Source organism: Triturus cristatus, chromosome 1_1, assembly GCF_964204655.1.
Source record: "Triturus cristatus chromosome 1_1, aTriCri1.1, whole genome shotgun sequence".
NCBI classification, from domain to species: Eukaryota; Metazoa; Chordata; class Amphibia; order Caudata; family Salamandridae; genus Triturus; species Triturus cristatus.
In genome coordinates, this window is record NC_140579.1 from 515,372,733 (window position 1) to 515,387,324 (window position 14,592).

A 14,592-nucleotide genomic window follows, 5' to 3' on the forward strand; every position below is an offset into this window, starting at 1 on the left:
AACAGTCCAGCCCGAACTGCCAAGCCATGTCTTCCCTGGACCGGAATCAAGCATCCTAGGACCGGTTTCTGGCTATCAGCCGTCATCAGCCAGGATAGCTTGACTCCAGTGGCGTAGTGAGCACGTCTGGGAATACCCATCCCACTTAGGGCGAAAAGCGTTACAATGTATGACATTGTTCTGCATTCTGTCCATCAATTGTTGTTTTTGCATTTGTCACCCCGAGTGGGACGGGTATGCTCAGATGTGAGTCCCGTGCACTCCATGCCACTGGAATCAAGCTATCCTGGCTGAAGAGGGGTGAAACCCCGAAACCGGTCCTAGGATGCTTGTTTCCAGTCCAGGGAGAACCTGGCTTGGCAGTTCAGGCTGGACTGTTCCCATGAGGCACAGGGTCAAGACTGATGTGCATATAGCTGGGTTCAAACTGGAATGGCATGGTGAGCAAAAAACGATGGATTTAGGCCCAGATCTCTGTACTGGGGTGAATGTATGACATTGTTCTGCATTCTGTCCATCAATTGTTGTTTTTGCATTTGTCACCCCGAGTGGGACGGATATGCTCAGACGTGAGTCCCGTGCTCTCCATGCCACTGGAATCAAGCAATCCTGGCTGAAGAGGGGTGAAACCCCGAAACCGGTCCTAGGATGCTTGTTTCCAGTCCAGGGAGGACCTGGCTTGGCAGTTCGGGCTGGACTGTTCCCATGAGTCACAGGGTCAAGACTGATTTGCATATAGCTGGGTTCAAACTGGAATGGCATGGTGAGCAAAAAACGATGGATTTAGGCCCAGATCTCTGTACTGGGGTGAATGTATGACATTGTTCTGCATTCTGTCCATCAATTGTTGTTTTTGCATTTGTCACCCCGAGTGGGACGGGTATGCTCAGACGTGAGTCCCGTGCTCTCCATGCCACTGGAATCAAGCTATCCTGGCTGAAGAGGGGTGAAACCCCGAAACCGGTCCTAGGATGCTTGTTTCCAGTCCAGGGAGGACCTGGCTTGGCAGTTCGGGCTGGACTGTTCCCATGAGGCACAGGGTCAAGACTGATTTGCATATAGCTGGGTTCAAACTGGAATGGCATGGTGAGCAAAAAACGATGGATTTAGGCCCAGATCTCTGTACTGGGGTGAATGTATGACATTGTTCTGCATTCTGTCCATCAATTGTTGTTTTTGCATTTGTCACCCCGAGTGGGACGGGTATGCTCAGACGTGAGTCCCGTGCTCTCCATGCCACTGGAATCAAGCTATCCTGGCTGAAGAGGGGTGAAACCCCGAAACCGGTCCTAGGATGCTTGTTTCCAGTCCAGGGAGGACCTGGCTTGGCAGTTCGGGCTGGACTGTTCCCATGAGGCACAGGGTCAAGACTGATTTGCATATAGCTGGGTTCAAACTGGTATGGCATGGTGAGCAAAAAACGATGGATTTAGGCCCAGATCTCTGTACTGGGGTGAATGTATGACATTGTTCTGCATTCTGTCCATCAATTGTTGTTTTTGCATTTGTCACCCCGAGTGGGACGGGTATGCTCAGACGTGAGTCCCTTGCTCTCCATGCCACTGGAATCAAGCTATCCTGGCTGAAGAGGGGTGAAACCCCGAAACCGGTCCTAGGATGCTTGTTTCCAGTCCAGGGAGGACCTGGCTTGGCAGTTCGGGCTGGACTGTTCCCATGAGGCACAGGGTCAAGACTGATTTGCATATAGCTGGGTTCAAACTGGAATGGCATGGTGAGCAAAAAACGATGGATTTAGGCCCAGATCTCTGTACTGGGGTGAATGTATGACATTGTTCTGCATTCTGTCCATCAATTGTTGTTTTTGCATTTGTCACCCCGAGTGGGACGGGTATGCTCAGACGTGAGTCCCGTGCTCTCCATGCCACTGGAATCAAGCTATCCTGGCTGAAGAGGGGTGAAACCCCGAAACCGGTCCTAGGATGCTTGTTTCCAGTCCAGGGAGGACCTGGCTTGGCAGTTCGGGCTGGACTGTTCCCATGAGGCACAGGGTCAAGACTGATTTGCATATAGCTGGGTTCAAACTGGTATGGCATGGTGAGCAAAAAACGATGGATTTAGGTCCAAATCTCTGTACTGGGGTGAATGTATGACATTGTTCTGCATTCTGTCCATCAATTGTTGTTTTTGCATTTGTCACCCCGAGTGGGACGGGTATGCTCAGACGTGAGTCCCGTGCTCTCCATGCCACTGGAATCAAGCTATCCTGGCTGAAGAGGGGTGAAACCCCGAAACCGGTCCTAGGATGCTTGTTTCCAGTCCAGGGAGGACCTGGCTTGGCAGTTCGGGCTGGACTGTTCCCATGAGGCACAGGGTCAAGACTGATTTGCATATAGCTGGGTTCAAACTGGAATGGCATGGTGAGCAAAAAACGATGGATTTAGGCCCAGATCTCTGTACTGGGGTGAATGTATGACATTGTTCTGCATTCTGCCCATCAATTGTTGTTTTTGCATTTGTCACCCCGAGTGGGACGGGTATGCTCAGACGTGAGTCCCGTGCTCTCCATGCCACTGGAATCAAGCTATCCTGGCTGAAGAGGGGTGAAACCCCGAAACCGGTCCTAGGATGCTTGTTTCCAGTCCAGGGAGGACCTGGCTTGGCAGTTCGGGCTGGACTGTTCCCATGAGGCACAGGGTCAAGACTGATTTGCATATAGCTGGGTTCAAACTGGAATGGCATGGTGAGCAAAAAACGATGGATTTAGGCCCAGATCTCTGTACTGGGGTGAATGTATGACATTGTTCTGCATTCTGTCCATCAATTGTTGTGTTTGCATTTTTTAATATCAAGACATGACAAAAGGGAGTAGCCAGAAAATTCAAATACCCCCACTTTGAAGCAAACCTCTAATGATACCAAGTGAGTGAAGAAAGTAAGCCTGGTCCTTCCTATATTTGTTTGCTTCTCCCTTGCATCCACTCATCTGTTCATCCATCCTGCCACTCCTCCACCCATCCATCAGCCTTTCACCTTTACATCCATCTTTTCATTATTCTAACCAGCTATTACATCTATCTGTTCACATATTCATCAATCCTTTCACTCATCTATCCAGCTTTTGACCTTTCCATCCATCCATTCATCCAACCAATGACCCTTCACTTCACACAACGATCTGTCATCCTTTCGCTCTTCTAGCCATTCATCCTTTCACTCTTCTGGAACAAATGGAGTCTCTGGAAAGGAGCCCTCCCACCCACTAGTCTGACTCTGACCCTGAGTCCGATGCCTTGGGGGGCTTGAGCTTGGAGATGCCCAAGGTGACCCAGGGAACGGCAGATGACATCATCTGAGGCACCTGATGAACTGGTAATGTACATGGGGATCGGACTGCCATGACTGTCTCTCCTGAGGGGCACCTGCGGAATATACAGGGAGATATATAATGAGTTGCTCTTACACTCACATTGCTATTGAAATAAGCTGAAAGAGGGTTTTGCTAGCTGGGAGGGCTCATGAACCTACCCCCTCACCATTGAGGGAGAAATTCCACGACTAACACTGGTTTCTTTCATTGTTTGGATGGTTGGTTTTACTCTGCTTGTCCTGGGATGTGGGATTTGGGTCACTAGGTTTTGTGTTGCATATTGGCGTTTGATGAGTCGTACATTATAGAACACTGCACTTAAATTGTGCCTACTGCAGGTATGTTGCAGGAGTCTGCAGAATAACTTGTGTAATGATTTTTCCCCAAATGAAAACTGTGGCAGGTCAACTGGAATATAAATGCTTAATGTGGAACATACGAGGAATGCAGTCTATGACAAAATGTTTTAAATTATTTTCTTACTTGAACAGAAGAGGTGTCCATATAGCTCTCCTATAGGAGACTCATATAACAGACATTGAGGAGCTTGCACTGCGATGATGGTGGAGAGGCCAGGCGTACTATAATACATATTCTGTTAGAGGGGTCCTCATTTGGATTCAGGACGGAGTTCCCTTCCAATTGGTAGATACGCTGGTAGATCCTGAGGGTAGCTATGTGATGGTCAGAGGGTGGCTATAGGAATGGGATGTAACCATAGTGAATGTGTATGCCCCGAATTTAGACCAGAGTGTGTTCTTCATGACTTTGTAGAAGCGACTGGCGCCGTTTTTGACTTCAGCAACACTAAGAGGGGGAGACTTTGATTGTGTGTCCGACACTCAGTTGGATCAGTCACACCATCCGCTGCACGATTCTAAAACTGTCAGCACAGCTAGGGCATTCAGGGACTGGCAACAACAGTGGAGGCTCATTGACTTCTGGAGACGGCTACATCTAATAGAACAAGACTGTCCCTACTTCTCAAGGCTCCAAGAAGTACATTTACGTCTCGACCTCTTTCTCAGTACCCCTCACATACATGGCTTAGTGGCTGAGGTGGAATACCTCTCCTGCACTATATCAGATCCTAATCCTGTCATGTTGCGGCTGTGCTGGGCCCAACCCCGACCCTGGATCCCTACGTGGTGGCTTAAGCCTCAGGCCTTGGAGGATCAGGTCTTTTGTGAAACAATTAGAACCAAGATACTTCACGATTTTACTGATAACGCCGATAGGGCTTCTTCTCCCCAGGTAGAATGGAATCCCTTCAAGGTGGTGATGCAGAGGTATTGTTTGGACGAATCAAATGGTATTAGAGATACATTGTAGGGCGACAGTAAATCTGCCGAGGAGCACTTAAGGGACCCGACGCCCAGGCCATCCTGAGCTGCAACCTGAACTTCTGGTGGCCAGGGACTGGGAGGCTGTGGACGTACAGGTAGAACAGCTCCGCTACTTCAACTAGCGGCAATACACTGATAGAACACACGCAAAGCGGGATAAGTCTGGCTCCTTGCTGGCATGGCGGGCCAACCCTGATAGATGTAGCTCGATAATAGTGGAGCTGGAGGATGGGGAGGGCGCCAGGGCAGACACGCAAGAGGGGATAAATAACATATTCTCCTGCTATTATTTGTCTCTGTACACTAGTGCCTCCGCATGAGGCACTGAGGAGATACAGATGTATCTGGGGGGTGATACCATTGCCGCGGATCGTGGAGGAGGAGGTGAGAGAGCTTGGGGGAGACGTCACTCTGCAGGAAATTACCTCTGCATCAATCATATGGCACGCAATAAGACCCCAAGCACAGACTGGTTCCTTGTAGAGTTCTATATAGCATATTCTGCCAAGCTAACACCTCAACTGGTGAGTCTCAATCCAGCAGCTAAGGAGGCTTGCTTTTTGCCAGACACTACCAGAGTGGCGGTGATAGTTCCCATCCTGAAACAGGGTAAGCTGGCTTACGACCGATCGACATACTGCCCGCTATCGATGCTAAACATAGACTACAAATCCTGAGTAAGATTATGGCCACCCAGCTTTTACCTCTCATGGTGAAGCTGATCCACACAGGACAGGCAGGATGTATCCCGGGCCGTAATACGGCAGGTAACATCTAACAGCTACTGGCCATCCTGGAGGCAAAACAGGACAACCAGGGAGGCACAGGCAATATTTGCAGGTGACATAGAGAAAGCATTCTAATGCCTGGAGTGGAACTACTTATATGAAGTTATGACACACAAGGGGCTGGGCGAGGCTTTATCGAGTGGACTCGATTGCTCTATACTAGACCCACTGCTAGAGTGCGCATAGGGAGGGCCATCTCTGAGGGGTGTCTGGTGGATGAGGGACACAACAGGGATGCCGTCTCTTCCCCCTGCTGTTTGCTCTTTCCATTGAGCCATTAGGAGCAGCAGCAAGATCGGGACAATTCTACAGGGGATTGAGCATAGAGCATACTCTGCATCACATTGCGTTATATGCTGACAATCTACTCCTCTTCTTGAATGACAGGGAGGAAGATCTGAGGGGTGCCCTGTCCATGCTGGAGGAGTTTGACTACTTATCTGGATTGAGATTTAGCTGGCAGAAGTCCAGGCTTTTCACTGTGATGCAGACTGAGCATCCCCCAGCTGGATTAGATGCTGTAGTGGGAGCCACGATGCTTGCCTTATCAGGATTTATCACGACTGGACCGATCTTTTTGAAAGGAACCTGGGGCAAACTCTCCGATCCTGAGGGCATTCATTGCCTTCTGGCAGACCCTACCGCTCTCCGTGATTGGCAGAGTGGCGCTCCTGAAAATGGTGGCTCTTCCTTGGCTTTTATACTATTTTGGCATGCTTCCCGTATGGGTTCCGAAGGCTTTCTTGGTGAATTGAATTCCCTGATTATTGAGTTAGTCTGGGGGCTGGGGCGGCAGCCAGTAATAAGTGGCACTGACGACGATGCAGCGCATAGTGATGGCGGGTGGACTGGAAGACCCTGGCTTCGAGACCTTTTACACTGCAGCCCAGCTACAGTGGTTGGTGCAGGGGATAGGGCTGCAGCGGAATCCAGATCGGAACCCGGGCCCTTTTGTACTGCTGCTAATTGACCGCCTGCAGGTGTTTTTCAGAGTAGGTAGATCGGCTAGAAATGACTCACAGGTGTTCAAAGGGCAGGCTAAATGCTGGAGCAGAGGGTTATAGAAAATGTAAGTTAAGATTCCATATTCATCAGATTTGTCTCTAGAAATGCTGAGAGCCCTTCCGCATGGCAGCAACTGGCGAGGCCTTGATCTTTGGATTGAGGCAGAGGCTAAGAAGGTGGGGGACCAATTACAGGGATGCTGAACTGCTCCCGTTTGAAGAATTCCATTTGGGGTTTGACTTGCCTCAGGGGCATTTTTATTTACATAGAGCGCTTACGTCCGCACTATTTAAACACTGGCATACACGGACCACCGAACCTCTGCTACAACAGATCTGTTACTGTATGGCCCTCCCTTGATCTATTGGAAGGAGGTACTGGTGTTGACAAAAGATTAGGTCGGCTCCATTATACCAAATGACCACAAAGATGTTATCCTAGTGCTTATAACAAAAGGGTGGGAAGGAAGGAGAAAGAGAATCGTTGCTGATTTTTCAATTTATAGTGGCAGAAAAACTAGTGATTGCAAAATTATTGAAACTGAAGACACTTCCCACAGAGAAGCTCTGGTACAACAAGGTATGAGACACTATAGAAAAACTGAGTAGATACCATATTAAAATGTAAGATATTTCCTAACAGTTATGCAAACCAACACTAGAAAATATGATTAAAGATTGCACATGAAAATGGCTATTCAGTTAGTGGTGTTTTAAATAAAGTGTCTGAAATGTTCCAATAACAAGATCGGCTAGAAATGACTCACAAGAGTTCAAAGTGCAGGCTTAATGCTGGAGAAGAGGGTTATAGAAAATGTGAGTTAAGATTCCATATTCCCCAGAATTGCCTCTAAAAATGCTGAGAGGCCTCCAGCATGGCGGTAACTGGTGAGGCCTTGATCTTTGGATTGAGGCAGAGGGAATTAAGGTGGATGACCTTTACAGAGATGCTGGACTGCTCCGGTTCGAAGAATTCCATGCGGAGCTCGACTTGCCTCAGGGGCATTTTTATTACATAGAGCGCTTACGTCAGCAGTACGTAAACACTGGCATACATGGACCACCGACCATCCGCTACAACAGATCTGGTACTATATGGCTCTTTCTGCAGGCACTATAAAGGCGGTCTCTTGTTTGTACAGAGCATTGCGTGCAGATCAGCAACGATTGTTGAAGAAATTGCGCTATCAGTGGGAGGATGATTTGGGCAGTCCTATCGCTACAAAGGACTTGCTTGGACATGATATTAGTTAGATACTTCCAGATAGCTGACACGGCTTGTCCTAGATGCGGGGAAAGGGGAGCACACATACTTCATATGTTCTGGACATGCCCTGTCTACAAGCGTTTTGGGAAGGGGTCTTGCATGTGGTTGAGGGGAATATCGAGAGGGACTCCAGGACACTGCCTACTGAGTTGGTTTCCCCACATGTCTAAGACTAAAGTCACAGGCAAGTTCCAGGACTTAGCATTTATCCTCGCCAAGGGGGAGATCGCAAGGAATTGGAAGACACCTGGGTGTCCCCATCTGCACATGTGGAGAAAGGAAATGATAAAGTGGGTTGGGTGTGAGGGGCAAATATTGCTGAGAGAAGCCAGGAGTGGGATAGGAGATTTAGATGTAGCCCGATCCTGGGGAACTATGGCAGATAGTTTAGCCAATCCCCAACCGGATACGCCCATGAGATCACTTGCAGGGTCCCACTGAGAGTCTCCTGATGGCTGAAACCCCCCTTCTACCTAGATCTGTAAGGTTGACTTCTAAGTGAATATGAAGAAGGCAAGCTTTCTCATAAATGCTTAACCTTTTCTTGTGTGCCATGTTAACATGTCTCTTACACCCTGAGATATTTGCTAGATCTCACTGTAGTCCTGGCTCATAGTGGGACATGGGAGGGGGGGAGGGTAGTGTAAATGCTATGGTTATGGCACTGCCCCAACTTAGACATACAAATGTACCGGGGAGTATTTCTGGATCCAAGCTTTCCAAGAATGCTATAATGACTGTGTTGATGGATGTGTAGAAGTCAATAACATTTGTTTACAAAAACATCTGAAAAGAATGATATCCAGGTGGGCAAGATCTCTGATTCAGTAAATTAAATAATAGACTGGTTGGCATACATTGAGTCTTAGCATCCCCACTCTCAACAATAGCAATAAATAGTGTATTGCACTGGTCATCTGCATTTGTAAATATATCTCTGTTTGTAGCTATATATATATAAATATCTATATATAGTATAGATATTATGCATACCGTGTTGGGACCTCTTTTTTTATACTAAACAGGTGTGCTGAAATATTTGTTCGAGGAGCTAGCATGGAAACCCAACACGCCCTTCTGTTCCACAGCACCGCCTTCACTGGCGTTCAAGTGATACTGTGTAAGGTGTACACAATGAAGGTGCCCCCACAGCCAAGTGGAGCACATACGCTCCTGAAACCGGGATCCGGGAGTCGAAGGATCGCTGTTAGATATGGTAAGAGCAGTGTGTGGCAGCAGGGGCGGCCTTAGGCATGTGCAAGCTGTGCACCTGCACAAGGCCACCAAACCCCAGGGGCCACCACGAGGAATCGGATACAATACATATTCGTGGCGGCCCCTGGCAGGGATTTGGCGCATGAACGACTGAGGCGTGCTAAATCCAATGTGATGCATGCTGAATGGTTGTTCTTATACTCTTTTCCTTTCTAACCCAGTCTCGTCTTTGTGTGGGGTCGGCCTTGTTTCGGGCTCTTCTGGTAGGTCTTGTGCTTGTTTAGAACTTTTTATCCAGGAGAATCGAGCTTGTTTTAATAGTCCAGATCTGGCATCTCCGTAGGTTCGCATGCGCGCGCATGCGCAGTGCCCGCGAGTCCTGCAGCGAAGGGGTTACAGAAGCACCACGCATCACTGGCGGCAGGAGGGGTGGCAGCACCCGTGCCCGGCGTGCAGCGAGCAGCACCGAGACCGGCCGAGGCCATGCACCAGCGCGCCTAGAGACCCTGGGCAAGAAAGGCCGCCTTGCAGAGGATAGCATACCAGTGTGCAACCTTTGGTGCCAGCTGCGAGGTGAGCAGCCCGAGGGTCAGGGCATGGGGAGGGGGAGTGAGGAGGTCAGCGTGTGCCACTGCAGAGTGAACCCGAGGGAAGGTGAGCCATTGGACGAGGGTGTGGGGAGCCCTGGGGAGGAGGGCAGATCAGGCGTAGGAATGTATCCCAGCCCGTGGGGGTGAGGAGCCGGGGGCGTGGGGAAGGTTGGGTGAGGATGTTATTGTAGATGGTGTGTGCTTTGGGTCTGGGTGGAGGTAAGCCATGTGAGGTGGCGAGCTGGAGGTATTCTGGTGGTCATGGGAAGGGAGGGCATGATGAATCGTGAGAGAGAGCCTCTCTCTCACGATTCATCTCTGAGAGGGCACGGGTCGGAGAGGTGGTCACCGTGCGCCAGGGGTAGGGAGTGGTACAGATCGGCGCTGTATGTTGAGTGAAATGTGAGTCAGGAGTGCAGGGGCGGTGTTTACTTGTGGCTGAGGGGAGGCATGGTGACTTTTGGAGGTGTAACTTGGGAGGCACGGTCGTATTGGGGGGAAGAGGAGAGCAGGGTACGAGGTGTTAGACGTAATGTTAAGGATTCATTAAAATGATTACAATTACAATCATGAAAACAGAGTATGAAGCTGATACTTGTGATCTAATGAGTGGATCTGCCTGCACAAATCTTTTAAAACATCGAGTGTTCGAATGTACTTGGCATTTGGTTATGTCTGTTTATATGGTGTTGAGGCAGACATGAAATGCAAGCACCTATGGATGGACGCCTGGAATAGAATGGCAGTGCCTACCCATGTTAACTCAATCTAATGACCTTTTGCAGAGACCTTGGTAGGAGACTGGCTTCTTGATCATTTCTTTAATTACATTCCAGTGCTTGTCATGTGACTAGCAGAGAAAACTAGTTTAACTAGTCCTCAGTTTGCAATTGGTGAAGCAGCCTTCTCTGTCCATACTAGGGGCATAGTTACCATTGGTTCAGCAAGTACAGTGGTACTGAGACCCAAAACCCTCAGGGGCCCATTGAACCCTGATAAATGCTATATTTTACTTCCTGAGCAGCAACCAAAGGGGCCATTTTCCTTGCTTATGCCACGGCCCATGGGGTCGTTGGTACGCTGTGCTAGTGATTCGTACGTCTGCTTGAAAGTTGTCTCCTGACTGGATGTTCCTTGCACATTAATTTTGCTTCAGTGAACCTCTAGTGCCTTTTCATAGCCTTAGGACTCACTGTAATTAATCCTTGTTTAATAGGTGCTCTGAAAGCGAGCAGAACTGGTTGCTGGAATATGGCACTATACAAGAAACCTTAATTAAATATATTGTATTTTGTCTTTTGACAATGTGGTAAAGTGGACGAGTCTTTGGTTACCTGTAGGCTGTCTTCAGGATCAGTTAGTGACGTACTGAGACAGGTCTCTGTGTGCCATGATTTCAAGGTAGCTTACTCTTTTTCTGCTAAGGTCACTTCCCAAATAGATCATGAACTATTCTCCAGGCTCTACTGTTCTCAGTGGACTGAGAAAACAGACCTTGCATGCCAAGCCACATGATCTACCCTATAGTTTTATAACACTCTTCAAATAAACCTTCCATATGTGGCTAGTCCTCATAATGTGTCATACATGTAGTGGGAAGGGTAATTACTATCAATCAGTCAGGGTTTGTAAAGCTCAGCTGCTTCACACATAAGGGTCTCGAGGCGGTGTGGGATTCATGCTGCTGGATCATGCTGCTTGTTGGTTGAACAGCGAGGTCTTGTGGTCCTTCCTGAACTGCTGGAGTGATGGTGAGGCTCTGAGGTGCAGGGGGAGGGTTTTCAGGTCTTCACTGCCAGGTGGGAGAAGTAGCGGCCTCCACTGTTTTATCAGCGGCTGCATTGGGTGGCTGCTAGGGAGATGGTTCTGGAACATATTTTCCTGGTAGGTTGGTGGAAATTCACTCGTTCATTAAGGTATGCTGGGAAGACATGGCTTGGCAGTTCGGGCTGGACTGTTCCCATGAGGCACAGGGTCAAGGCTGATTTGCATATGGCCATGTCTGAACTGGGGTGGTGTGGTGAGCAAAAAAACGATGGATTTAGGCCCAGATCTCTGTACTGGGGTGAATGTATGGCATTGTTCTGCATTCTGTCCATCAACTGTTGTTTTTGCAAGAAAATAAAAATGACACATCAAAATCTTTCAGCAGCCGCCACTGCTGTTGTCTTCTTCTTTTCCCTAACCACTGCTAGCCTCGCCCGCTGCATTGCAAGCAAAATGAAGAGAATTCGAGTACACAAATCTGGTTATTCGAAACGAAAGAGAAAGGTGGCTCAGCAAGCTTTCGTAGTGTCACAGGAAGGAGCAATCCTGAACTTTATCACCCAAGGGAAACCTAAAGATGGAGAATCCTCTGGCCAGAGTACTGCTGATGCACTAGGTAAAACAGGCGCTGACGACCATAAAGAAGAACAAAAAAATGATGATATCCATGAGCAGAATGATACTCATGAGCAGACCAATGAAAATGAACAAGGTGACTCTGAAATTGATACAAACATGCAGCAATTACCAACTCAGGATGAGGATTATTACAAAAGACCCTCAGACAGAGAAACTGAAACATCATTCATCGGTCCATCAACATCTGGCATTCTGAAGGAGGTACAGAGTTTACAGACGGATGATGCTGGTATTGAAAAGGAAGCCAAAGAGCAAGACCATGTTACAGACCCGTGTTCTGAATATGATTTATGTGATTGGAGGGATCCTACTTTGTGGCCAAACTCTCTTACGGACGCGCAACGTGTTTTTCTTGTTGAAAGGGGTCCCTCCAGAGACCCAGATTCTAAAATAAAGTATCCAAGTGATGAGCACTCAAAAAGTAAACGTTGTTTTTCTGTTACCATGTTACTGGTCATCTAACGCCTTTTCTGGACGTTTTATTAAAACACCTTCCTGAGCTCCACCCCGCCCGGACCCCCTCTTCCGGGGCCCCCTACCTGCGCTCCCTGCACAGGGCCACCATGATCCTAGAGCCACCCCTGGTGGCAGCAGGCGCAGGGGAAGAAGGAGAGCAGTATTTAACTGCCTAGTGGGATACATGACAGAACAGTTAAAGTGGCAGGACTACGCGAGCAAAAATGAACTCGGACTGGCCAAAAACAAGGGAAACGGAAGCGGAGAAATTATTTTACGATGCAGATGCCGAACATGAATGCAGCGAAAGCAGCAATAAAACCATGTCGAAAAAACCAACGGACAGCAAAGAAATCATGTGCGCTTTGGAGAAATTATGCAAACGAGAGATTTCGAAATGGTGGGAGAGTAAGTCTCTTCAACTATACTTGGATGTGGGCCGTATACCGAGGGGACTACGAATCCTTATAGCCCCTAAATAGGAAAAATCCCAATCCATACAAGTTAAAGAAGTGAGCGGTAAACAGTGCAGATTCCTCTAAGCGGACTGATCAAATATGCCACCATTGATCGTGAAGTTCTCCTTAAGGAAATTGAAAGCTTAAAGGAGCAATTGAGCAAAATGAGTGAAAGGGAGATGATCAAAAAGATTGAGGAAGAAATGCAAGGATGGCTAAACAAGTATGAACAGACAATAAAAGAACGCAAAGCAACACAATTCAGGAGAGACAAACTGGACTGCCAGAGAGGACAGATCTTTACCTTTTCAAAAAGATTTGATAATATACGGCAGGGGTCTCCAACCTTTTCTTTCGTGAGAGCTACTTCTGCTCAAGGGAAGACTTGCAGAGCTACTAGCATATTTTATCTCTGTAATATAGTGACAAAACGTGTTCATATTATACTATGACTGCCATAAACAGGACTACCAATACTGACCAATAAGCATTTCAGGCAAGGTGACCAATAGAAATGCCAGGAAAATGTTAATTCATATTAAAAGCCTCCACGAGTAATGTTATGTTATGTTATGTTATGTTAAAACTTTATTTCTATAGCGCACGGCTACTCCAGAGGAGTGCCCCGGCGCTTTATCGGGGCAGCTCGATAAGACATAACATCATAAAACAGACAACGAACAAAAGAAAAGAAACGTCCTAAAGGTTAATGGTAATGAATTAACATTCGAATCTTCACATGCCTTGTGGCACCAAGGACATAACCATAACAGTAAGTCTCCTCAACTCACACTCTACTGTCAATAGGCTATCAAATTTAATGTGTTTTAGAATTGCAATATTTTGTCTTTGTTAGCATATTAGTTATTAAAAATGCACATATTTTCCCATCAAATACCACCTTTCTCTTTTTGGCAAGCAAACTCAATTTTCCAGAACAAAACCTTTTTCAGAAAAAGAAAATTTTTGTCTTCAAAAAACAGTTTTCATAAAAAACAAAAACAAATACAAAGTGCCCAAACATAAATACGTCATTTTCATCAAGCACTACCATGTAAAAGTTCCTCACATGGACAGATTCAGCTTCAAATACTCCGGTATTACAATCACAGACCATAAGTGCTCACCATAACACAAAGAATGCCTGTGTTATGCTAATATTAAAACCACAATTATGCCAAAGCTACCACTATGCTAAGGCTGAACACCAGACCATCCAGGGTCCCCATTCTATTCCAGTCATGGGCATTATTATGCAAGAAGCTGTCACCATTCTGCCAGAGATGGCTAAAAGTATGCCGGTCATGCTCTTAATATGTGAATTGTGGTAGCCAGTATAGTCTAGCTCAGGGGTCTCCAACCTTTTCTTTCGTGAGAGCTACTTCTGCTCAAAGGAAGACTTGCAGAGTTACTAGCATATTTTATCTCTGTAATATAGTGACAAAACGTGTTAATATTACACTATGACTGCCATAAACAGGACTACCAATACTGACCAATAAGCATTTCAGGCAAGGTGACCAATAGAAATACTAGGAAAATGTTAATTCATATTAAAAGCCTCCACGAGTAATGAATTAACATTCGAATCTTCACATGCCTTGTGGCACCAAGGACATAACCATAACAGTAAGTCTCCTCAACTCACACTCTACTGTCAATAGGCTATCAAATTTAATGTGTTTTAGAATTGCAATATTTTGTCTTTGTTAGCATATTAGTTATTAAAAATGC

The 14,592-nt window shown here is 47.0% G+C and overlaps 1 protein-coding gene across 1 annotated transcript in view; it reads left to right on the forward strand.

The window, feature by feature from the left end:
- Positions 1 to 12,624: 12,624 nt before the first annotated feature.
- Positions 12,625 to 14,592, forward strand: part of LOC146870513 (uncharacterized) — a 171,953-nt gene continuing 169,985 nt past the window's right edge. The window contains exon 1 of the mRNA XM_085643161.1: positions 12,625 to 12,800. Coding sequence (XP_085499287.1) covers positions 12,625 to 12,800 — 176 coding nt within the window. The remainder of the gene's footprint in view (positions 12,801 to 14,592) is intronic.